This window comes from Herpailurus yagouaroundi, unplaced genomic scaffold, assembly GCF_014898765.1.
Source record: "Herpailurus yagouaroundi ecotype Mexico unplaced genomic scaffold, PumYag 192, whole genome shotgun sequence".
NCBI classification, from domain to species: domain Eukaryota; kingdom Metazoa; phylum Chordata; class Mammalia; order Carnivora; family Felidae; genus Herpailurus; species Herpailurus yagouaroundi.
In genome coordinates this window covers 7,665,435-7,692,346 of record NW_024412423.1, presented here as the reverse complement: position 1 = coordinate 7,692,346, position 26,912 = coordinate 7,665,435, and the positions used below count along the sequence as shown (strand labels likewise).

Below are 26,912 nucleotides of genomic sequence, written 5' to 3'. Positions count from 1 at the left end.
ATAACTGATTTTTTTAAAGTCAGTTATTTCATTCAATAAATATTTATGGAATATTACTTGAAATATATCATCCCGAGCAGAGCAATCCCTTTTTTTTTTTTACTACTTTCAATTACTAATTTACAGGTTATTAGGGCTTCTAATATTGGATTCATTTGGTAACACAACACAAATATAAATCAGGGGAGAACTGTGGATTCTCCTTCCGGGAAGTTTTAAAGTGAGTATCAGTTAACCTAAAGAAAATATTTTTCATTAACACAAGGTACGGAAAAGAAAGTCCACACGTAGGAATCAATACAGCTAGTTTTACTTAGTTCTGTGGCTCAGCAGCTGTTTCACTGGTTAACTAACTTATTTTCTTTGGGCCTCTGTTGTCTTACTTATAAAAAAGAAATAACAGCTGTCATACTAAGTCAGAGGGAATTTGTAAGACACTAAGGAGCTAAGTGAAAATGAAATGAAAAATACTCAAAGATATATAAAGGTATGTCTATTATTAAAACACTTCAATTCTTTACATTTAACATACTTCTGCACAGTTTCTGACATCATGTCATCATTACAATATTCCCACAAAGAATGAATTGCTATTAGCCAATTTCAGAATTGATCAAAGAGCCTAGTAAGACTGACTTGCTTAGGATCAAATGGCTAGAAAGCAGCAGAGAAAGCAAGCAAGCAGTGCTCTTAAGACCATACTTTGGTGATCCTCTTTCATAGGACTTAAATCACCAGTTTAATCTTCAGTGGAAATGGGTAAAATAAGCTGGTCTATTGTATCTAGGGCATTCAAGCACCCAAGAAATTTACTACATAACCTATGTACTTATGAAATATTGTTTTAACCAGCTTTCAGAACTATTTCTGAATACAGTTTCTCTATAAAGAAAAACATTTACTGACCTGTTAACAGTTATATTACACGAACATAGTTAAGTGCAAAAAAATAAGCCCTGGAGATATGTTAAGACTCTGCAATTAAAACATGTAACTTTAAGAACAAAATACACAAGAAACAGCAGAGAAACTATATAAAAGTAGATAATAAAAACCAAAAACAAAACAGTCACCCCACCTACATAATGGTGTTTGCCACTAGCAATAAATGAAGTGCCAAACTTAAAGTTGTTGACACTTGAAATATTTATTATAAAAGAAAAACATCAGAAGAAAAAAAGTATTTTAAGGCAATTCATCAACACAATTTAGTTTAATTCTACTTCAATCCAAGATTTAAAACATATTTTAAATATGGAAGTGGCATTTAACATGTATCTACAATTATGGTATAATTTATACTGATTTATTTGATGATCACTCTGATTCTACACCCTTAAAAAACAGTCTTTGAATACTCAAGACATTTCAATTCCTAAAAGAAAAATGATAAATTACTGACCAAATTTTTCTTTTGCTTCGGTAGGTTAACTGGTTCAAACACAGAAATAACATTTCCATAGGATGCTGCGATCTTTTAAAAAGAAAAATAAAGAAAACTTATGGATATGTTAACTTACTTATGAATCAAAAGAGCAAAAGAAATTAATAATATAACTTAAAATAAGCCCCCCACCAACACAATTTCATTCATCAATACTCGAAATGTCAGTTTTAAGAGACCACCATACCCAAATCAGAATTCTAGTACTGTCACTTACGAACTGGGTAACTAGCAAGTTAATCTCTTTGCATCTTAGTATCTCTATCTATTTATCTATATTTATAATATACATAATACTATCTTCCTAATGGAATTAGTTGGAGGATTAAAACAACGGCTATATGGGGAGCCTGGGTGGCGCAGTCGGTTAAGCGTCCGACTTCAGCCAGGTCACGATCTCGCGGTCCGTGAGTTCGAGCCCCGCGTCAGGCTCTGGGCTGATGGCTCGGAGCCTGGAGCCTGTTTCCGATTCTGTGTCTCCCTCTCTCTCTGCCCCTCCCCTGTTCATGCTCTGTCTCTCTCTGTCCCAAAAATAAATAAACGTTGAAAAAAAAAAAACAAAAAACAACGGCTATAAAATATCCAGCATATAATTATCTTTTTTTTTTCATTTCATGTAGTATTTCTTTTTTTTTTATATATATGAAATTTATTGTCATATTGGTTTCCATACAACACCCAGTGCTCATCCCAAAAGGTGCCCTCCTCAATACCCATCACCCACCCTCTCCTCCCTCCCACCCCCCATCAACCCTTAGTTTGTTCTCAGTTCTCAACAGTCTCTTATGCTTTGGCTCTCTCCCACTCTAACCTCTTTTTGTTTTTTTTTTTCCTTCCCCTCCCCCATGGGTTCCTGTTAAGTTTCTCAGGATCCACATAAGAGTGAAACCATGTTATCTGTCTTTCTCTGTATGGCTTATTTCACTTAGCATCACACTCTCCACTTCCATCCACGTTGCTACAAAAGGCCATATTTCATTCTTTCTCATTGCCACGTAGTATTCCATTGTGTATATAAACCACAATTTCTTTATCCATTCATCAGTTGATGGACATTTAGGCTCTTTCCATAATTTGGCTATTGTTGAGAGTGCTGCTATGAACATTGGGGTACAAGTGCCCCTATGCATCAGTACTCCTGTGTCCCTTGGATAAATTCCTAGCAGTGCTATTGCTGGGTCATAGGGTAGGTCTATTTTTAATTTTCTGAGGAACCTCCACACTGCTTTCCAGAGCGGCTGCACCAATTTGCATTCCCACCAACAGTGCAAGAGGGTTCCCGTTTCTCCACATCCTCTCCAGCATCTATAGTCTCCTGATTTGTTCATTTTGGCCACTCTGACTGGCGTGAGGTGATACCTGAGTGTGGTTTTGATTTGTATTTCCCTGATAAGGAGCGACGCTGAACATCTTTTCATGTGCCTGTTGGCCATCCGGATGTCTTCTTTAGAGAAGTGTCTATTCATGTTTTCTGCAAAAATATGGAACGCTTCACGAATTTGCGTGTCATCCTTGCGCAGGGGCCATGGTAATCTTCTCTGTATCGTTCCAATTTTAGTATATGTGCTGCCGAAGCGAGCACCAGCATATAATTATCTTATAAGATGCATGGTAAATATTAATTCTCTTCCTCATAGAAAAAAAAATGTACTTATGTATTCCTTGTCAGGTGGAAATCAGACTTAAAACTCAATTTCTAGGTTATCTCTTTAAAGTTCAAAATTCTGTCACTGTATGTGTATGTAGCCTTTTAAAAATAAAACTTAGATCTATTCCTTTGTGAACTCTCCAAGAAATGCATTTTTTCAATACTCTATTTTATTTGGTATCTTTATAATTTACTCTTTTAGTCAATGGTTCTATTTTATTTTATTTTATTTTATTTTTCAACATTTATTTATTTTTGGGACAGAGAGAGACAGAGCATGAACGGGGGAGGGGCAGAGAGAGAGGGAGACACAGAATCGGAAACAGGCTCCAGGCTCTGAGCCATCAGCCCAGAGCCTGACGCGGGGCTCGAACTCACGGACCACGAGATCGTGACCTGGCTGAAGTCGGACGCTTAACCGACTGCGCCACCCAGGCGCCCCAATGGCTCTATTTTATAAGGTGGCTACTGTTAAAGCTTGAGTGAGCCACAAATGAAGAACACTGAAGTATCAGAAATGAGATTGATAGATACAAAGAATGAATGAGAGACAAAGATAAGAACATATAATCAATCTAGAGAAGAGGGGAGTAAGTAATGAGGATGTAATATCCAATGGAAAAAGACTTTCAATGGCTCTTTTTAAGTGTTCTGCAAGGTTCACAGGATACAGAAATCATCTGCAATCAGTCGGTCTGCAAGGAAGTATTTAGTTTGAGCTTTTAAGTATGGGTAGGGTTTCAAAGAGAAAGGAATATTCAGTGTAGAAGCAGGGTATAACACAAATATGAACACAAGTATAAACATTAGAAGAGACAATGTATGCTTGGAGATGACTACTAGCCCAGATGGAACAGAGTGTCCCTTATAACAGAATAAAGGACACACATCCAAAAAGGTACATCCAATCCAGGTTGTACAGGGCCTCAGGCCAAGGTGAACGATTTGAACTTTCCCAAGGTACTGGGAAGCTAAGAATGTTCTAAGCAAATGAGTCAGATAAATGCAGATGAATATTCTCATGAAAATTAATCTGCTAGTACTACAGAGGGAAACAAAACAGTAATGCTAAAATACTAGATGTCTACAGTATTAAGCAGCATTTCCTTCTTAAAGGCAAACAGAAATCTCCAAGTTTCATAACCTGCAAATTTTCTTCCTGATATCATAAGGAGTCTTTTAACTGTACTAAGATCTGTGACACAAAGGAAAAATGCCCTTTATGAAAATGACTATAAAACCAAATAACCAGTTTAACCTGGACTGTCATGTAATATAGGATCTCATGAAAATATAAATCATATGTGAAGTTATTAAAATGAGATTTCCAACATTAACTAGGTCTGAGTCCAGATGGTTTAATCAAGTTTTTACACAATAATGAAGATTATAGAACTACAAAGCTGGAGATCAAACAAACATGAAGGGGGGGAAGTCTCAAGGATTTTCAACATTCCATAATAAAGATCATTTTCGTAATGTAGTAAGAATGAAAGTAGTGAACAAAAGAAAGATAGGTGAGAAACACTTGTAACTACAAAGGTAAGGGACCTAGGAATAACAAAGAAGACCAGTCAAAGAAATAGGTAAAGATTTCAAGAGCCAAAACTTATTCTACCATAAGTAACTCTAAACTATGTCCTAAGAGGTAACTTTTCAGACAGGCAGGTTCATCAGAAATGCTTACATTAAAAAGCAAAAAAAAAAAAGATTGGGTCCATTTGATTCCTCACGCAAAATGTTCTGGTGGAATCATATAGGCAAATAACATTTTAAATATCTAGCAAAAAAATTAAATAAATTTGCACAGTTTAGCCCAGTCTAGTTACAAGTATACCTAGGCTTGGCCACCTATGCCTACATGGTGCTATATTAAGCTATACACTACTGCCTACTAGCTAGGACTCTACCAATTCTGCTACTATGTAGAACCATATTTCACCTGATACACAATCATAACCTGTTTCTTTTGTTGTTGTTCTTCTTCTTGTTTCAAGGTCACTTTTTACTTTTCACATGCAAATAGAAGCCCAAACAAAATTTTTCATTTTTCTTACAGACTTGGAATAAATTGATGAAAAACTACGGACTTTAGAAGAGTTGATCTCCATTTTAGTATAAAGTTTATCCAGAAGTTACAAGGAGATACCTGCACAATGAAGAATGACTCTAACATATGATTTCTCCTCAGTAGTTTATGTGTAAACAGACTGAAGGTTTATTGTCATTCCTTTACCTTAATCCAATCAATTTTTAAATAAGTAACCTTTAGAACTGTTCTATGGGTAATGTTCACAGAAAAGATTATGCTATAACTTGAAATTATGTAAGAACAGAATTCTTGACAATCTCCAAGACACATCAGAGAGAAACAAGAATTTTGTTCTCTACTATGCATCTTAGAGAGTCAAAGAAAATTGTAGCTACATTGTCCCTGAAACAAAGCAAGCTTCACATTCAATAGGAAATACATACTTTGGAGATTATCTTGACAAAAACCATATTCAAAACAAATCTCACATTATAAGATTACAAACCTTGCCTTGTTGCATTGAGCAGTCTACACATCCTACTTGAATATTTCCATGTTTAGCTCCTGGGATTATTTGCAACCTTTCAAAATCACTTCCCAGTATAACAATGTCACATCCAGATGCATAAGCCTAAAAAAAAAAGAAAGAAAGAGAGAAAGAAAGAAAGAAAGAAAAGAAAAAGAATAAACTTGTGAAGAAAGTATATATCACATACAATACTGGCATTAATATTATGTTTTAACAGAGTGATTTTAAACATCCTGTTGTTTTTTTTTTTAATCTGTATAATTCAAGAATATTTCCTTTACCTCTGATATTCAGTCCCATCAGCAAATTCAGCCAGTCCTGTCTGCAAAATGCTCACTTCCTTCATCACTAATGAATGATACTGCTCTGGTCTAAACTATTATCATCTACCTCTTGCACTACTATTTTTTTTTTAAGTTTATTTAATTTGAGAGTGGGCACACTCATGCATGAGTGAGAGAGGGAGACAGAGAATCTCTCGAGACAGAGAAGGAGACAGAGAATCTCAAATAGGATCTGTGCTGTCAGCACAGAACCCCACCCAGGGTTCGAACCCATGAACTGTGAGATCATGACCTGAGCAGAAATCAAGAGTCAGATGCTCAAATGACTGAGCCACTCAGGAACCACCCCCCCCATACTACTATTAATAGTCAGACTGTTTCCATTCTTGCTTCCCTCTAATTCCTTTCCACACACAGTCATCTTTTTTTTTTTTTTTAAGTAGGCTCTAGACCCAACGTGGAGCTCAAACTCATGACTCCAAGATCAACAGTTGCACGTTCTATCAAGTGAGTGAGCTGAGCTCCCCTAAGAGTCATCTCTTAAAAATCTTTATTAAAGCAAGTAATTTGCCCTGCTTAAAAACCCTTTCAATAGTTTATCCATTGGACATGGAATAAATCAACTCCTTACCATGGTTCAATGCCCTAAATTATTATCCTAACTCTCCAAACCCATCTCAAGCTACTGTTTCCTTCCCTCTTTTGGCTCCCATCCCTACATTGCCCTTCCTTCTGTTCCAGGGGCATACCAATCTTTTCCACCTCAGTGTGTTTTATCCACCTCTCTCCTGCCTGATCTTTGTCTAGCTAGCTTTTTTTCAATATTCGGGTCTCAGTTCCCTCTGTCTCTGATTACTTTCCATCCCACCACTATTTATTCTTCTTCATAGCACCTATCATAATTTTTAAGTATCTTGCTTATTATCCACTTCAATTGCTGCAAGTTAAGTTTCAAGACAAAAAGAGAGCATACAAGCATATCTTATTCTCTGCTCTATCCTCCAATTCTAACTAACAGGATTTCTTTATAAACACCTATGGAATAAATGAAGTATCTAACGTCAAAAAACAGCCACCACAGCCAAACAAAGAAACAGGTATCGTTCAAGGCTTGCTGGCAAGCATTTTATACCTCTTTTCGGTTTTTACAATTAGCACAACTCTTCCAACCAGAACTGATTTTGCATCCTTTCTTTAACTTCTTAAATCACAGGAGTTTCTCCTGTTACAAAGTATGTGGCTGTCTTCCTAGAATTTACCTATATAAGCCAGCATGAAGTATAATACTAACAATAAAACATTTATCACAAACTGTTTCCCATCCAAAAATAAGTTCACAGTATTGGCAATTATTTACTTTCTCATCACTTTTGCACCTGCACATTTACCTTACTTAATGTAAAAAATATTATACTTAATATATACTTCATGACCTTAATTCCTATCAAAGCCACAATGTTTCTGTACCTGCCAGCAAAAAGTATTTGAAAAGAAATTTGAGGGGCGCCTGGGTGGCGCAGTCGGTTAAGCGTCCGACTTCAGCCAGGTCACGATCTCGCGGTCCGTGAGTTCGAGCCCCGCGTCGGGCTCTGGGCTGATGGCTCAGAGCCTGGAGCCTGTTTCCGATTCTGTGTCTCCCTCTCTCTCTGCCCCTCCCCCGTTCATGCTCTGTCTCTCTCTGTCCCCAAAATAAATAAACGTTGAAAAATAAAAAAATTAAAAAAAAAGAAATTTGAGAGAACATACCAATAAATATGCTCACATTACAGATAAGAAAATGAGGCCTTAATAGGCTGACATAACTTCTAAGTGGCAGAATGGGCTTCAGAATCCTGATCGCTTTTGATTCTTGACCTAGCGCTATTTCCCTGGCACCATTAGGACTTCCCTAGTTATTGTGCTTGCCCGAATTTTCCTAGAAGAAATTAGTGACAATCAAGTATGGTTCCACTAGTATCACACAGGGGAAAATCTTGGCTCAGTGAACAAACAAAAAAAAATCTCATGATGGTCTGTAAAACGATATAAACATCCACTGTCAGAACACAAGACTTGTCACAAGACTATTAGCAAGAAAAATTTCCAAAAACTAATTTAAGAAAAATTTTCATTTGTAACACACTAAATATCTTAATATTTTAGAAAATGATTTTCCCCTCATTATTAAATTTTGATAAAGTACTGATTGTCACTGTATCCCAAAACATTGTGTCAAATTCTGAATGTTTACAATTTAGATTTCCCTACTTGTTAACAAAATTTTTTTAGTTTCCATTAACTGGAAATAACATGTATGTTTTCTTTCTTTCTTCTTTCTTTCTTTCTTTCTTTCTTTCTTTCTTTCTTTCTTTCTTTCTTTCTTTCTTTCTTTCTTTTTCTTTCTTCAATATATGAAGTTTATTGTCAAATTGGTTTCCATACAACACCCAGTGCTCATCCCAACAGGTGCCCTCCTCAATGCCCATCACCCCCTTTCCCCTCCCACCCACCCCCCCATCAACCCTCAGTTTATTCTCAGTTTTTAAGAGTCTCCTATGCTTTGGCTCCCTCCCTTTATGTTTTTCCCCTTCCCCTCCCCCATGGTCTTCTGTTAAGTTTCTCAGGATCCACATTAAGAGTGAAAATATATGGTGTCTGTCTTTCTCTGTATGACTTATTTCACTTAGCATAACACTCTCCAGTTCCATCCATGTTGCTACAAAGGGCTATATTTCACTCTTTCTCATTGCCACGTAGTACTCCATTGTGTATATAAACCACAATTTCTGTAACCATTCATCAGTTGACGAACATTTTTTTGTAATTTTTTAATGTTTATTTATTTTTGATGGAGAGAGAGACAGAGTGTGAGTGGGTAGCGGCAGAGAGAGACACACACAGAATCCGAAGCAGGATCCAGGCTCTGAGCTGTCAGCACAGAGCCCGATGCGGGGCTCAAACTCACAAACCCCGAGATTATGACCTGAGTTGAAGCCGGATGCTCAACCGACTAAGCCACCCAGGCGCCCCCATCAGTTGATGGACATTTATGCTCTTTCCATAATTTGGCTATTGTTGAAAGTGCTGCTGTCAACATTGGGGTACAAGTGCCCCTATGCATCAGCACTCCTGTATCCCTTGGGTAAATCCCTAGTAGTGCTATTGCTGGGTCACAGGAAGATCTATTTTTAATTTTTTGAGGAGCCTCCACACTGTTTTCCAGAGGGGCTGCACCAGTCTGCATTCCCACCAACAGTGCAAGAGGGTTCCCATTTCTCCACGTGCTCGCCAGCATCTATATAGTCTCCTGATTTGTTCATTTTAGCCGCTCTGACTGGAGTGAGGTGATGTCTGTGTGGTTTTGATTTGTATTTCCCTGATGAGGAGTGACGTGGAGCATGTTTTCATGTGCCTGTTGGCCATCCGGATGTCTTCTTTAGAGAAATGTCTATTCATGTCTTCTGTTCATTTCTTCACTGGATTATTTGTTTTTCGGGTGTGGAGTTTGGTAAGTTCTTTACAGATTTTGGACACTAGCCCTTTGTCCAATATATCATTTGCAAGTATTTTTTCCCCATCCGTTGGTTGCCTTTTAGTTTTGTTGATTGTTTCCTTTGCAGTGCAGAAGCTTTTTATCTTCACGAGGTCCCAATAGTTCATTTTTGCTTTTAATTCCCTTGCCTTTGGAGATGTGTCAAGTAAGAAATTGCTGCAGCTGAGGTCAGAGGTTTTTTTCCTGCTTTCTCCTCTAGGGTTTTGATGGTTTCCTGTCTCACAATCAGATCCTTTATCCATTTTGAGTTGGTTACAAAATTACTGTCTAATGTAAGTATTAAACATCTGCAGAGTTGAGAAACGCATAGTTATCCCAGAAATAAACACTTAGAACTCTAGATAGGAAAATGCCAATTTTTAATACAATTAACCCTTGATCATTCAAAGATTAACCCAGTTCTGAATTACCCTTGTCCTTTTGCTGCTCCTGTATTACACTATTATTGCCTGTCATTTGACTTTCCTTTAGTGACAGTAGAACATACAAAAGCTTTCTCTCTCTAGTTTTGGTAAACTTCGAATCAATTGAAAATGACTGATCTTATCTGGAATGTCTCTCTTTCAGTCCCCACTTTCTTCTCTTAGAGTTATAACTAATGCATGGCAATAAGCTACTATATGAGAAAAAAAAAGATTATAATCATCTGTAGTCTTCACTAGTCGACTACTATGCTTGGTGCTTATAATTAAGATTTTCTGGTATTCTTGACTACAGAACTTATTTTTCAGTTTATCTGCATAACTAAATATAGAATGCATTAAAGACTCAAACCTTATTTGCATTATGTTCCGTTTCTCAATCATTTTCAAGAATCTGTAAATGTCTCTCCTTAAAAAGTCTGCTGTGCATAGGAGACTAGTTAAATAAATATTGCACATACCCACAATGGAGTATAATACAGCTGTAAAAATAATTAGGAAGCTATCTATGAACTGAAATGCAGTGATTTCTTGGGGACATTTTTAAGTGAAAAAAAGCAAAGTACAAAAGGATGTGTTATTCGGGCAAGCAACAAGGAAAATAAGAAAACACACATGGATCTGCTTATTACAGTAAGAAACACAGGATGGATAAAACTAGACAGTAATAAAGCTGATTACCAACAAAGGTGGGGAGGATGAAGTGGAAGAGATACAGGAAAAAATGACTTTTGAAAACATGTTAACATAATACATATTCAAAACTTAAATCAATCAGAGTAGGGGACAGGTAGTGAAACAAAGGAATTAACTGCATTTCAAATAACGAAGGCACAAAGGACCTAAGTAACTTATGAACACAGAGTATGACTGTGTATTATCAGTCTTGGACAGTGAAAAGGAAAACACTAGACCACCTCCTGTGTTTCTCCTTTACTCACACACAACTACCACATTCTCAACACTTTTGACAACAGATGTGGGGTCTTTTAACAAGAAATAATTCTGTGACATAAACTGGGTCTCTGACAATTTAACTCAATTCTGACACTACGTACCTGGGGATAGTGTCTGATCCCATAGGTTAAGGGCTCAGTCTTAACTGAGACTGTCCTATACTTCACAAGCTAATCTCAAGTGGTGGGTCCCCAGGTTACCCATAACTTCTGTCCAATTTGGTTACATATCAGAAGTTCCCATGACCTCCTTCCCCTTGGATTTGATATGTGCTAAAACAAAACTCAGGGAAATACTTACTTACATTTACCAATTTATTAAAAGATACGATAAGGGATACAGAAGAACAACTTAGATAAAGAAATGTATAGAGCAGGATCTGGGAGGAGGTTCCAAGTACAGGAGCTTCTGTCCCCATGGAGCTAGGGGAGCATCACCCTCCTGGTACATGGATATGTTCACCAACCTGGAAGCTCCCCGAGTGCCATACTGTTGGGATTTCACAGAAGCTTCCTTGCACAGGCATGCCAATTATTAACTCCATTTCTAATCCCTCTCTAGTCTCTGGAGAATAGAAGGTGGGGCTGAAAATTACAAGCTTCTAAATCTGGCTTAATCTTTCTGCTGACCATCCCAGAAGCCATCCAGGACCCTACCTAGAGTTGCCTCATTACAACAAAAGATGCTCCTGGTTCCCTTATACGTTAGGAATTTATAAGGGTTTCAGGAGCTGTGGTAGGTCCCAGCATAAAGAACCAAGTAAGTATTAGGGGGTGCCTGCCTGGCTCAGTCAATACAGCATGTGACTCTTGATCTCGGAATTGTAAGTTTGAACCCCACATTGGGTAAAGAGACTACTTAAAAAAAAATTGGGCATGTTGGGTGGCTCAGTTCCTGAAGCATCCAACTCTTGATTTCAGCTCAGGTCATGATCTTACAGTTCATGATATCAAGCCCTGTGTCAGGCTCTGTGCTGACATGGAGGAGCCTGCTTGGGATTCTCTCTCTCCCCTCCCCCTCACTCCCCAACCCCATGCAGCACGCAGCACCTGGACACACAATCTCTCTCAAAATTAAATACACATTAAAAAAAATATTAAAAAACTGTTAAATTAAAAAAAACAAATATTAGAACAAGTGATGCTCATAATGTTTTTATCACTTAGGAATTTAGAAGAGTTTCAGGAGCTCTGTGCCAGAAACAAGGGAGACAGACCAATATATGTTATCTTCTATTATCTCACAGGCAGGGTGGGGAGAAGTATGAACAAATCTTGAATGCTTTTTGTAGGTTGTTTTGTAACTGTAGTGGTATGGACAATGCAATTCTGAAACTATTTTAAATGTATTACAGAACTGAGCAAATTAGCCGAGGATCTCATGATATAAGGAAGAACAAAGATATAAAATAAGGAAAGATGCAACAGAGTCAAGTAAGGTTGTACTGGAATTGGAAATATTGGTATAAAAATTATGCTTTCCAAAATATACATATTTCCCTGCACATATGTATATATATTTGTACATGTGTATGTATGGGCATGCCATATGCATATACATGTGTATCATGTGCTGGTACTGTCCACTGAAAAGGACAAGAAGCATAAACATCTCAGTAGCAATGAGATCACCTAGCACCTTGATCTTGGTCTCTAATAGCATTCTCTACTAAAAGAAACCAGGGCTCCTTGAAGAAATAGCTAATTACATCACTGGGGCAGGGTAGCTACAATGAGGGCAAAGAATACCCTCTTACACCAGAAAGAAGGTGCTTTAAAAAAAAAAAAAAAAAAAAAAAAAAAAGGACCAGGCAAGAATCATCATCAGCGGATATTCAACCTAGGAATAGGGACTCAACCTAGGATATTTGCACGGTCTTAAAACTCTCTCACACATTGCTTATTAGGTGCAAGAGGAAGGAAAAAAACAAAAGAAATTTGTTGTATGGGGGAGAAACTGGGCAACGCCTTCAAGAGTCATCAAAATTAACATCACTAATGATAGATATCACATACACCTAGAGAAGAACACAACATCATCTATGCAGAATTTTGGCCAAGAATGCATAACCTCACTATAATCAAGAAGAAACATCAGAAAATGCAAAATGAGTAAAGGTTTGTTTTTTAAAAGTGGGAAGAACGTACTCTACTCTTCATATGTCAATGTCAAAATGAATTTAAAAAAAAAGAAATGATGCTAAAGAGACATGGTAATTAAATGTAATCCCATGGTCCGAATCTTGTACTAGAAAAGATAAATGCTGTATAGAATGCTGTCATATCAACTAACAGAACTGGAATACAGCTAATACATTAGCTAAAAGTTTATCAATATACATTTATGAAATAGATTACTGTTATTATATAACAGAATACTCGTCTTACCATGAAATCAAAGTATTTGTAAAAAATTATGACATATGTAACTTATTTCAAAGGGTTCAGGACAAAAAATTATGTAGGCATACACATATCCAAGGAGCACAAATGATAAAGAAAATGGGAATCAAATACTACCAATAGTCAAATCTAAGTAAAGAGAGTATGGGTGCTCCTTGTATTATTTTTATTTCATTACTTTTTCTAGGTATGAAGTTATTTCTAAATAGTTACTTTCCATGTAGTGATGAAAACATCTAAAACTTAATTATTTTCAAAAATTTAAAACAAAAAATGCTGTGACTTTTTTGTGCTTTCTTTTATTTTTCACTTTCTATAGTGTTTTGGGCCTATTTTTTTCTCTTTGGCACTATACCTCAAGGCCAATTCAAGTGGTTTTCACTGTCAACAGATTTAATCCCTACAACAAATACTGTGAAGTACTCACTATAATCACCCCATTTTACTCATAAGCAAACTCAAGCTTAAACAGACTGAGTAATTGCCTTGAGTGTTAGAGCCAGTAGGAGGCACAACTGAGACTGAAACCAAGTTACAACTATGGGAAAGGACATGCTCTTACCTGCTGTGTTAGGCTGCCACACGATGTCTTATAAACAAACAATGGCAATGAATTTAATAATTTTTCTCTAATTTCTTCCCATAATTAAAAACGTCTTATTTGGATTGTGAAGCAACCAGCACTCCCATAACTGTTGATACGAATATAAATTAAAATGGTACAATTCAAGATGCTTTCATGGCTCAGTCAGTGGGTCGAGTGTCCAATTCTTGATTTCGGCTGAGGTCATGATCTCACGGGTCGAGACTGACCTCCTGTGCCATCAGTGCAGACCCTGCTTGGGATTTTCTCTCTCCCTCTCTCTTGCCCTTCCCTGGTGCTCAAAATAAATAAATAAACATTTTTAAAAAATAAAAAAAATGGTACAACTACTTTGGAAAACTAAACACATGCCTAATCAATAATCCAGCAATTCTACTCCTAAGTTTATACGCAATAGAAAGTGTCCATATTACACTAAAATACATGAATAAGAACATTCAAAGCTATTCATAAACACTCTGAGGTAGAACCAACTCAAGCATCCATCAACAACAGAACATATAAATAAACTGTAGTATAATCATATAATGGAATACTAGAAAGCAATTGTTCTCAAACTCCCTGGTCTCAGGAATTCTTTGACCTCTTAAGAAAACACTGAGGGGCACCTGGGTGGCTCAGCTGGTTAAGCGTCCAACTTCGGCTCAGGTCATGGTGTCGTCGTTCATGAGTTCAAGCCCGTGTCCAGCTCTGTGCTGACAGCTCAGAGCCTGGAGCCTGCTTCGGTTTCTGTGTCTCCCTCTCTCTCTGCCCCTCCCCGCTCAAGCTCTGTCTCTCTCAAAAATAAACATTAAAAAAAAAAAAAGAAAATATTAACGTTAACCATCCTCCCTTTTCTCTCCTCAAGGGCTTTAGTTTGTACATTATCACTATCAATACTTTCTCTTTTAGAAATTAAAACTGAGAAAACATTATCCACCAATTGAATCAGTTATGAAAACCTTCCAACAACTAAAAGCCCAGGATCAGATGGCTTCACTAGTGAATTCTACCAAACACTTGACAATTAATGCCAATCCTTGTCAAGCTCTTCCAAAAAACTAAACATTTACAAACTCATTGTGTAGGGCCAGCATTCTGCCGTTAGAACTCTAGACAAGATGGGGAGCCTGGGTGGCTCAGTCAGTTAAGCATCTCTCTCTTGGTTTGGGATCAGGTGATGATCTCATGGTTTGTGATATCAAGCCCCACAATGGGCTTTGCACTGACAGCATAATGCCTGCTTGGGATTCTATGTCTCCCTCTCTCACTGTTCCTCCCCAGCTCAAAGGCACACACTCACTCTCTGTCTCAAAATAAACAAACACTAAGGGTGGAAAAAAAGTCTAGACAAGGGCACTACAGGAAAATTACACACCAATATGCTTGATTAACACAAATGTAAAAATCCTAAACAAAATACTTGCAAACCAATTTTAACAGCACATTAAAAAGATTATATACCATAATCAAGTGGGATTCAAGGACAGTTCAATAAAGGCCATACATGACAAGCCTACAATATAAACACCACATTCAATGGTGACAAGCTGAGGCAAGCTTTTTTATAATTCTCTAAGATTAGGAAAAAGGCAAGGATGCCTACTCTCACCACTCACATTAAAAACAGTACTAAAAGTCCTTGCCAGAGCAATTAGGTATGAAAAAAACAATAAAAAGCATCCAAATCAGGAAGAAACACATCAAAATGACTCTGTTTACACTTAACAAGATATCATATATTGAAATCTCTAAAGGCACTACCAAAAGAAAAAAACAACAACATTAGAAGTAGTAAATGAATTCAGCAAAGCTGTAGGATACAAAATCAATACACAAAAAATCAGTTGTGTTTCTATATATTAACAATGACCTATTTAAAAAGGAAATTAAGAAAACTGACAATAGCATCAAAAAGTAAAATACTTAACAATAAATTTTAAAAAGGTGAAAGATACACTGAAAACTGTAAAACACTGATTAAAGAAACTGAAGATGACACACACAAAAAAGGAAAAATATTTTGTGTGCTTAGAATGGAAGACTATTGTTAAAATGTCCATAGTACTCAAAGCAATCTACAGATTCAGTGCAATCCCTATCAAAATACCAATGGCATTGTTCACAGGAAAAAAAAAAGCCCAAAATTCATATGAAGCCACAAAATACCCCAAATAGCCAAAGCAATCTTGAGCAAGAACTAAGCCCGAGCCATCACACTTCCTGATTTCAGACTATATTACAAAGCTATAGTAATCAAAACAGTATGATGCTGGCATAAAGACAGACACACAGACAAAAGGCCGACTAATTAGCCAACTAATCTTCAACAAAGGCACCAAGAATGCATAATGGAGATAGTCTTTTCAAAAAATGGTAATGAGAAACTGCACATGCACATGCAAAAGAATAAAACTGTACCCTTATACACAAAAATCAACTCAAAATGGATCACAGACTTGAATGTAAGACCTGAAACCATAAAATTCCTAAAGGAAAACATAGAGGAAAAACTCCTTGACATTGGTCTTAGTGATGACTTTTTTGATATGACACCAACAGCACAAGCAGCAAAAGAAATAATAAATAAGGTGGGGGGGACTACATCAAACTAAAAAGCTTCTGCACAGCAAAAGAAACCGTTCACAAAATGAAAAAGCAACCTACAGAATGGGAGAAAATTTTGCAAACCATCTCTGATAAGGAGTTAATATCCAAAACATATAAAGAACTCATATAAATCAGTAAGAAAACAGTCTGATTAAAAACTGGGTAGAAAACTTGAATAGACATTTTTCACAAAAAGACATTGAAGTGGCTAATAGGTACATGAAAAAAAGTTTTTCATCACTAATCATGAGGGAAATATACAGCAAATCACAATGAGATAGTGCTTCACACCTATTAGAATGGCTATCATCAAAAAGACAAGAGACACCAAGTGTTGGTGAAGATGCAGACCAAAGAAAATTCTTGTGCACTCTTGTTGGGAATGTAAACTAATATATATACTATGGAAAACAGTATGAAGTTTCCTAAAAAAGTTAAAAATAGAAGTACCATGTGACTTAGCAAAGTAACTTCTGGGTATATATCCAAAGATGATGAAATGACTATCTCAATGAAATACCTACACTCCCATATTTACACTGCAGTATTATTCACAATAGCCAAGATATGGCAACAACCTAAGTGTCCAACATGGATGAATGGTTAAAGAAAATGTGTATATAATATATATACACAATGGAATAGTGTTCAGCCATTAAAATAAAAGAAAATCGTGACATTTGTGACAACCTTGACAGGATAATATTAAGTGAAATAAACAGAGAAAGACAAATGTGATATACATGTATTCCATACACGGAATCTAAAAACATTATACTAATAAAAACAGAGACTAGAAAGGTGGTTGCCAGGGTCTGAGGGCTGAGGGAGATGGGAGATGCTGGTCAAAGGGTACCAACTTTTTTTTTTTTTTTTTTTTTTTTAATTTTTTTTTTTTCAACGTTTATTTATTTTGGGGACAGAGAGAGACAGAGCATGAACGGGCGAGGGGCAGAGAGAGAGGGAGACACAGAATCGGAAACAGGCTCCAGGCTCTGAGCCATCAGCCCAGAGCCTGACGCGGGGCTCGAACTCCCGGACCGCGAGATCGTGACCTGGCTGAAGTCGGACGCTTAACCGACTGCGCCACCCAGGCGCCCCAAAGGGTACCAACTTTCAACTGTTAGATGAATAACTTCCAGGGATCTAATGTACAGCATGGTGACTAGAGTTAACAATATAGCATTATGTCCTTGAAAGTTGCTGTGAGAATAAAGCTTTAATGTTCTCACCGTAACAACAACAAAATGGTCATTATGTAAGGGACATATTAACTAGCCTTACTGTGATAAACATTTCACGATATATACTTGTATCAAATCATCACACTGTATACCTTAAACTTACATGATGATGTATGTCAATTATATCTCAATAAAGCTGGGGAAAAAAAGAGATGAATATGTACAGGTAACCCAAACAAGGTATCATCCAAAAATCACTTAGAATAGACATATCTTCTTATGGATAGTTCTAATGGACTATTCCAATGAATTTAAATAAAAATTTAAAAAATAAAATTAATTCAATCTCGAGAGTATATACAACATGGTGAGGTAATAAGCATGGAATTACACCAGGCTCCCTCCCCCACCAAAATCAGGGAAAGCAGGTTTAAAGTGGGCTAAGTACGTACCACTAAATTCTTAAAGTAATCAATCAACCTGGTTTAAATAAAAACCAAAGGAGTAATATAATACATAGTATTCCTAAACAAAAATTTAGAAGTAGTTTGAAAGATTTGGCTAAAATAAATTATTCTCAAAACCCATTTGAAGGTGCCCTGACTATATTGTGTAAGGTTATCAAAATAATAAGAACAGCACTGATTTATCAACTAAACTGTAATACAATTTGGTCTTCAAAATTAATATGCATATATTACAACTGATACATGAGCTGCTTCTATCAAGAGATCTGTAATCAGAAAAATCTATTACTATCCAATGATAATTAACAAATGAAAATTCTTTTCGATAATACATAAATAACAGGTTTACTAACTTTGAGACTAAACAAGATGCACAGGAAGAACTGAGTTCATATATGTGCCATCAAGCATAGAATCATCATTTTTAACTTTATTTTTTTTTTAATTTAAAAAAAAATTTTTTTTTCTACGTTTTTATTTATTTTTGGGACAGAGAGAGACAGAGCATGAACAGGGGAGGGGCAGAGAGAGAGGGAGACACAGAATCGGAAACAGGCTCCAGGCTCCGAGCCATCAGCCCAGAGCCCGACGCGGGGCTCGAACTCACGGACCGCGAGATCGTGACCTGGCTGAAGTCGGACGCTCAACCGACTGCGCCACCCAGGCGCCCCTTTAACTTTAAATTTTGGCAGAGAACCTTTTCAAATATTCTAAATTCGAAAATTATCCAAGACTGTAACAGCCAGTATCTGAATTTGGAAAACAATTTGATTTTTTGTTTTCACTGATTCATTTTAACCAACCATACCAGGTATATATTCCAAGCAATTTCTTTCTGGTATATTTCCTGGTTAAATGACTTGAGTTTGGTATGTTGTAATTAACATTTTTCTCATTTTTAACCGTATGTTAAAAATTAGTACTGCTTCAATATCTTTACGGCATTAATACTATTTAAAGTATAATATTTAAAGAGGGCCAGTTTTTAAAAAGAAGTCCAATTTAGTTCCACATGATGGCATATGAGAACCACAAAAATCTTTTTCCAGATATGAATAGTATCAAATTTTCCTCTCTTGTATTCTCTCCACTTACAAAGACCCACAAGCCCCTTCCAAAAACAAACAAAAAACCCCTTTCTATCCTCCCACCTATAAAGATTTCCCTAGAAGAACAAAACAAAAAGCTAAAGGATGCTTACTATGACAGAAAGTGTTGGCAGGTGAATGCTAATTCAGCCTCCATTTCTCTACCAACACCCAGAGAGCTGCAGTCAGTCTTTTGACTTCTAATCTGGGTCCCCTTAGCTGTGAACACTGGGTTGTCTAACACAAAAGAGAGCCTGAAGCTCTAACATGTTTGCTTTCTCTTCTAAAGCAAAGATGTTTAAATTTCAAACTAGAGACAGGAAGTCCTAAATATTAACACAATCTGTCCCTTATAAATTACCTCCCTTTCCATTTCACTTGAAACACAGTTTCAACACTAACTATAGATAAGCTATGAAAAGAAAAAAACAATCTATTGTATATTAAAGCATATATGTCATCAGTATTCACAGAAATACTAGAAAATCTAGATTCCAATTAACTGTGACTCTTTTTAACTTATCATTTGTCCTTTATAAACAAAATAGTTTTTATTCTAAAAACAAAAGTTTTCAACAGATCAGGACCAGGTTGCTCACATATTTCACTCTAAAAGCAGTAGGAAATTAACAAGGAAAAAAAGAGTAAGGGAAGAATTCAGTTAAATAAAGAAAAAATAAAGAATTTTTGCTTAGTGTACAGGAAATTTTTCCCCGTTGTTCACCTGATATTGAGGGTAAAACACGTAACAAATAACTGAGAAAAATTTCAAGAAACTTTTTTAAGTTTATTCATTTATTTTGAGAGAGAAAGCCTGTGCACAAGTCAGGGAGGAGCATTAAGAGAGGGGAGGATCCCAAGCAGGCTAAGCACGGTCAGCACAGAGCCCAAAGTAAACCTCACCACAGTGAGATCATGACCTGAGCCCAAATCAAGAGTTGAACCCTTAACGACTGAGCCACCAAAATGTCCCTAAAGGAACTTTAATAGAAATATTTTATTTGGACTCAAATATAAATTATTAAAGCTATTTTAAAATACAGCATTTTAATTATATCCCAATGTCTTCTGTATGTCTTATGCATCAATTCAACCAGTATTTATGTGCCAAGCATTAGAATAAGCATGACTTGAATTTTATAATAACTGTCATTTTTGAGGGTTTTACATAAACACTGAACATAGTACACTATGAATAGGTAACACTTTAGCTCTATTTTACAGATGAGAAAAAAAGGAATTTAGAGAGTATAAAAGAACTTGCTCATGGATATACAAAGAGCTGTAAGGAACTAGGCTGGAAATCAAATCCAAGTAATGACTCTACTAATAGGAGTCACCACTACTTTAATCACTGTTCTAGATGGTCATAAGGAAACCATGGGAGACACACACAAAGCAATACTGGTTAATGATATAATGAAAGTGCAAATAAAGTGCTTTGACAGCAAGACAGACGTGGTCACTGCCTTCCAGAAGTTCTCATACTAAGAGGGAAGTCAAAATATTTGATGCCAGTTTAAGTAGTAAAAGTGTATCTAAACTTAGACAAATTGTATTACTAAGGGCATATTTTAAAATCTAGAATTCATGAGGGCAGGCATTCAATTTCATTTCAATTTGAAACCTGTCAGACTTGATTTGGAAAACAGGATTTCATTTCTTGTAATCTTTCAAAACAAGAACAGTTAGTTATCTGCAAACATGCAAAGGGAGGAATTACAAACACAGGATGTCTTCACAAAAGGCATAAAGTACCAGGAGGAATAAAACCATTCTTCAAGGGGGCCTGCAACAGGAAGATCTCAGGTCCCTCCCTCTAGCAATACTGAAATTTAGAGATTTTTTTAGTCTATATATACCATCTACCATTAAGGTCTGTTACCTTCCTATCAAGTACAAATCGGAAAATGTTAAAAACAGAATTCAAGGAGTAAACAATAAATAGATTTTGCCTTTTAACGTAAAAAACAACTTGAAGAGACATAAATTTAAGATGTATAGGGTGTCAAGGAAACCGAAGGCGCGAAACTTGGTTTATAACACAACTACCAACTTAATGTTGAAGAGTCGGGGATGGATTGGGTACAAAGGAAGATGACTGTTAATCCTTAAACTACCACCCAAATTACAGAGAACTGGGATCTCTTTATACTAAACAGACAAAAATTTATTTTTATCGAATTCACTAGAATCCTTCCTTAGATCTGGGAGAAAGCAGCAGTATGCTTGGTAGGAGATGATTAAAGTCTAGTTTATGGAAATAGATTTTAAAGATTTTAAATTTTTTTTTTTTTTAATTTTTTTTTTCAACGTTTATTTATTTTTTGGGGGACAGAGAGAGACAGAGCATGAATGGGGGAGGGGCAGAGAGAGAGGGAGACAGAATCGGAAACAGGCTCCAGGCTCTGAGCCATCAGCCCAGAGCCTGACGCGGGGCTCGAACTCTCGGACCGCGAGATCGTGACCTGGCTGAAGTCGGACGCTTAACCGACTGCGCCACCCAGGCGCCCCAAATTTTTTTTAATTAAAAAAAAAAATTTAAGTTTACTTATTTATTTTGAGAGGGAGAGAGAGAGTGCGTGCACAAGCAAGCATGAGTAGGGTAGAGACAGAGAGGGGAGACAGGCTGCATGCTAACAGCATAGAGCCTGATGCAGGGTTCGAACTCACAAACGTGAGATCATGACCTGGGCTGAGATCAAGAGTTGGATGCTTAACCAACTGAGCCACCCAGGTGCCCCCCAACTTTTTTTAATGTTTGTTTATTTTTGAGAGATCATATGAGCGTGAATAGGGGAGAGGCAGAGAGAGAGAGAGGGAGACAGAATCTGAAGCAGGCTCCTCGCTGTCAGGGCAGACCCCCACTTGTGGCTCAAATCCTGGAACACTGACATCATGACTTGAGCTGAACTCAGACACCCAACCAACTGAGCCACCCAGGCACTCCGGAAATAGATATTAAAATAAGGTCGCAGAACTGAGCAACAAGCTACATGATGGTATAGAATAACCATATATAGTCTCTGGCACATTACCTCACCTCTTCTTTAAAATAACATGGAGGTGGGGTGCCTGGGTGGCTCAGTCGGTTAAGCGTCCAACTTCGGCTCAGTTCATGATCTCACGGCTGGTGGGTTTAAGCCCCAAGTCGGGCTCTGTGCCGACAGCTCAGAGTCTGGAGCCTGCTTCAGATTCTGTGTCTCCCTCTCTCTCTCTCTGCCCCTTCCCCACTCAGACTCTGTCTCTCCATCTCTTAAAAATAAATAAACATTAGAAAATAGTAATAATAATAAAAATAAAATAACATGGAGGCATCCACCACGGTTTTATATACACTTAAAAGGATATTCTAGGTGTATAAATAGGTCAGTCTATTGCATGTGTTTTGAAGTTCACACTATGGCTTACAGATTCTGAAAGCCTTCTTAGAGAAAGTTGCTAGAATTTGCATTGGATAAAGCACTCATGTAACTTTAGGAGATGTTACCATCCTGTAATCTTCCACTAGGAAAACCTCCTTAGGGCACTGTTTATTTCCTCCATCTAAATAGCAAGAGCAGAGAGCAGTGTCCAGCTACAGAAAGCCTACAACTTTCAGTTCAGTGAGACCCTCAGAATTCAATCTCCTCCTAAATATTCAGGCTAGATTACCATTTAGAATTAGAATCTCCAAAAGCTGCTAATGTCAAATGCAAGCTAAGGTGTGTACTAGTATCTCCAGAGTGGAGGTACAAACTGTCCAAGAGCAAAATACTTAGTTGCCGCAGATCTAAAAGCACAATTTAGGGATGGAACACCTGTACCATGTCAAATCATGACTATTATTTAATCTAATACTTATTCTGACTGACAAAGACCACAAAACAATTCATAGGAGAAGAAAATCTGGGGGATCTGCGAAGCTTTTTTTTACTTTGTCTCACTGTTAATGTAAAAATAAGTTTTACTTTTCATCACAACTAAGAGAGAGCAACACAAGTTGTAGCAAATATCCTCAGCATTATAAATAAGTTTATATATCCAATCCTGACTTACAGTTTGAAATTATTATAAAAACTATAGTTAAAGCAGAAAATGCCACTATACTGCTAAGTAGCCTGAAGTTTGGGGCCCTCTTCCTTCCCAACATCTGAGGAAGACAAATGAAAAAGGAGTCACTTTCAGGTACAGAAGAGTTTTATTGAAAAACTGTAACGTAACTTTAAGTAATTGATGTGAGCAATCTAAAATAAATAACACTTTCCCAGGATTTCTAAACTGCTACACATGGAATTCAAAGGATGGCAGGAGTGAATTGTTTACAAAAAATATTTTTTTTCTTTCCAAAGTTATTTATGGGTGAATTTGAAGAGAAGTAAATGAAAACACCGCTTTCACTGTATTACTCAGCGCTAGATGTTGATAGCAAACAATCAGTAATTGTTTTAAGACACCCACTTAAAAAAAAAAAAGACACCCACTTAAAAAAGAAAAAAACACACAACAACTCCAATATACCTGACCTTAACTAAGAAATGAAACCAATCCCAACTATTTCTAAATTTGACAATTTAAGCGGATAGAGCAGGGTAACGAAAAGCCTTCATACACATCACAACAACGATTTCTGGATAAACGACTGTGGGAAACCATCCCAGTCTTAAGGACGTCAGCCTAGAAACTTTAAAAATCCTACAAAACATTCTAACTTCCGAGCCAGTACCTCGATGACCGACATGTTTCTACCTCCTTCGCTCTCAAAAGCCAGGTCCGCCCGGTCCCAGGGGCGCGGACCCGGGGACCCCAGTGCGGAGGGGACCAGGCGTTCTCGGCCTCGGCCCCGCGATTCTGGGCCGCTCCCGGCTGACTCAGGGGCGCGGACCGGGCACGGGCGACGTAGGAGCCTCCCTCACTCACCGTGAAGCGCTGGTCGCCGACGCTGCCCACGGAGAAGCAGTGGTCGCCAGGGTTCACAGCCCCGGTCAGCACCTGGTGCAGGTTCATGTCTGCGTCTTATTCCAGCAACGGATGCCGCGTCCGGCTCATGCCCAGGGTCGGCGGCCGCTTCCCTCCCTCCTTCCCTTAGGGGCGGCGGCCGCTCTTGGGCGGCGACGGAGGCAGCGACAGGCGCCAGGAGCCGGAGCCGCTCAGCCGGGGCCCGTAGCTCATCCCGAGCCCTGGCGGGCAAGGCCCGGAGGGGGCGGGCCGCCGAGAGGGCGCAGCGCCGCGCTCGTCCGCGCACCTGTCACAGCCAGCGGGAGGCCCAGGTGAAGCTCGGGGTCGACTCAAAGGCCGAGACCCCGGGCCGACTCACCGACCAGCAGGGCCGCGGCGTCCACACACTTCCTCTGGGCTCGGGGTGGCTGGCCCTGACGGATCCCAGTGGCGCAGGCAGCACGCGCTCGCCTTCACCGCCTGACCTGTCCCTTCCCGGCTCCGGTGCCCGTCACCCCCACTGGCCTTTGCCGCTCACTACGCGTCGCTAAGTCCCTTCAGCCGAAATATCGCGAGGCTTTCCGCGATGAAGAGGGATACTGCGGTAAAGGACGCACTTTTTTCACCACAGTTTACAGATCAGCAAGTGGCTACGAAAACGCCTCGTCTAGTCAGATGCTGGCCAATCCCGAGCTCTAGTCTACGTAGGGCCCCGCCCACCACTGAGGACAGGCCAATCTCGGTGAGTCTGGTAAGTGAGTCTGTCTGTCTGAGCTGATCCAAAGTAAGGAGCCTAGCAGAAACCCAGTGAGCCCAGAATGAGGTGAGAGTTGTCAAAAAATGCTTTAGGTTACGGCTTAATCTGTCGGGCCAGAAAGCTTGAAAGGGAGAAGTGCATTATAAGTGGAGCTGCAGTGTCCTCTGTCCTGGTAGAAACTACAAGTCCCAACAGGCACTGCTCCGCTAAGGCGGCGCTTGTCGGCTTCCAAGTAAATGTGACCCGTTCAGCATCTGTTATCCCGGCGTGTGGTTTCTCCTGCTTTACGCGCGTTTCCAGCGCACCAAACGGGCTTAATTTGAAAGACTTAAATACTCGACAAGTGTTCAAATGGAGTGTTTTCAGCTAAGTTTTCCTTAACCTACGTTTTGAACTAGTGCTGATAATAATATTGCAGCAGCCCTGCGTTGAGCGTTTGTTTGGGAAAAACCCAAGGATTCCAAAATGATTAGTGTCACAACCGCTAGATACTCTCAGTGTATTTTGACACAAGTTTTGTGTTATTATCGATAACGGTCTGTTTATATGTCTCCTTCCGTATATTTAAGCCTCTTGAGTACAGACTGTGTGGTTCGCCTCTGTATTCCGAGTGTGGGGCTCAGGGCCAGCTCCACTGTAGGTGTTGAGTAAATGTTAAACGAGTGAATGTAGATAGGAACTCTCCACCTAAAAGGAGTAGTTTCTTAAAAACTGCTAAACTGATTTTTATATCCTTTTGCTGGGGTGAAAAAAAAAAACACTTTCACACCAATACTTGGACGGGAGGAGTATTAATTTTATTTATGCTTTGCCAAAATGTTTTGTAATGTGTACATTTAATTTTGCAATAAAAAGTTACTTAAAAACCAAATTTAAGAGCCATCTCCCATTTTCAATTTGACAGATGTAGGTGAATTCCATTATTTATCCCAGTTTCTTTATCAAAAGAAGGGACTTAAAACTTAATTTGTTTTAAAAAACTATTTTATTGATGTCTGACATACTTACAACTTAATCTGTATTTTAATTATTAATTTAAAATATTATTCAGGGTGGCTTTAACTTAATTTTATATTTAGACTCTAAATAACGTTTTCTCTGTGTTCCACATAAATTGTATCTGGCCCAGCATGTTTTACTCATTCTGTCCTGCCCAGCTTTTACTTTTCAAGGGCATGCAGTATAGCAGAATAAAAGAAATTCAGTGGCCTGGTAGTTAGGAAATCTGAGATCTAGTGTTAATCTCACGTTGGCTGTGTGACCTTGGAAAGGTTTTTGTTAACTTTCAGACTCGTTTTCCTCATCTGTAAAATCAGCAAGTTTAATTTATCAACAACATTTTCATTCCTGCAACTCAGTACATCTGTTAGTTTTAATTAAATTCCTTCAGCCTTCAGTTAGACTACCTGAGTCTGAATCCTGGCCTTACTGCTCACTTAGGTTATTTAATCTCTCTGTGCTTTGCTTTCCATATCTATGAACGGGAGATAGTAGTAGACTTTCTTCTTTTAATTATCACGAGGATTAAGTGAGAACAGTATTTGGTCCATAGAATTCAATAGATGTTAGCCATTATTACTATTATTACTATTATTAAATGAACTTAACCTTTTGACATACACTTACTCTTTCTAAGGTTTTCCAAATAGTGTCAAACCCCAGCACAAATCAGACTTTCCAGGGAAGCTTAAGACTACCACAAAAGTTCTGAGGATGTTATAGTCTATCTAAAACTATGGCACTACAATATCTGATGGAAAGCAAGGGTATTCTTTTGCTTCTTATTCATCAGAAATACTTCTACTACTTTATTAAATGGCCTGTTAAGCAACCTGTCTTTGATATAAAGCAGATGAACTGTTTCAGTGACACAACTAAATGCTTGTAATGTATCTTTTTTCTTCTGCAATTCTGGCCTACTGTCTGGTTTTATACAGCCCAGAATTGAGAATGCTGTTTACATTTTTAAATATAAAAAATATATATATGAATAGAAGAAGAATATTTAATGACACATGAAAATACATGAAATTCATATGTCCTTAAATAAAGTTTT

At 37.9% G+C, this 26,912-nt stretch overlaps 1 protein-coding gene and 1 non-coding gene across 7 annotated transcripts in view; both read right to left on the bottom strand.

Moving 5' to 3' along the window:
- DMXL1 (Dmx like 1) overlaps nucleotides 1–24,693 on the bottom strand; it is a 146,459-nt gene extending 121,766 nt beyond the window's left edge. The window contains exons 1-3 of one of the 6 annotated variants that reach the window (XM_040444292.1): nucleotides 24,082–24,693; nucleotides 5,630–5,755; nucleotides 1,403–1,474 (exon numbers count right to left, since the gene is read on the bottom strand). In XM_040444292.1, the coding sequence (XP_040300226.1) occupies nucleotides 1,403–1,474; nucleotides 5,630–5,755; nucleotides 24,082–24,168 (285 nt within the window). In that variant the 5' untranslated portion in view covers nucleotides 24,169–24,693. The remainder of the gene's footprint in view (nucleotides 1–1,402; nucleotides 1,475–5,629; nucleotides 5,756–24,081) is intronic. The other 5 variants (XM_040444294.1, XM_040444295.1, XM_040444293.1 and 2 more) reach the window with 5 other exon arrangements.
- Nucleotides 2,920–3,026, bottom strand: LOC121010895 (U6 spliceosomal RNA). Its single transcript, XR_005781410.1, has one exon. It is a non-coding gene; the product is annotated as a U6 spliceosomal RNA (small nuclear RNA).
- Nucleotides 24,694–26,912: the final 2,219 nt, after the last annotated feature.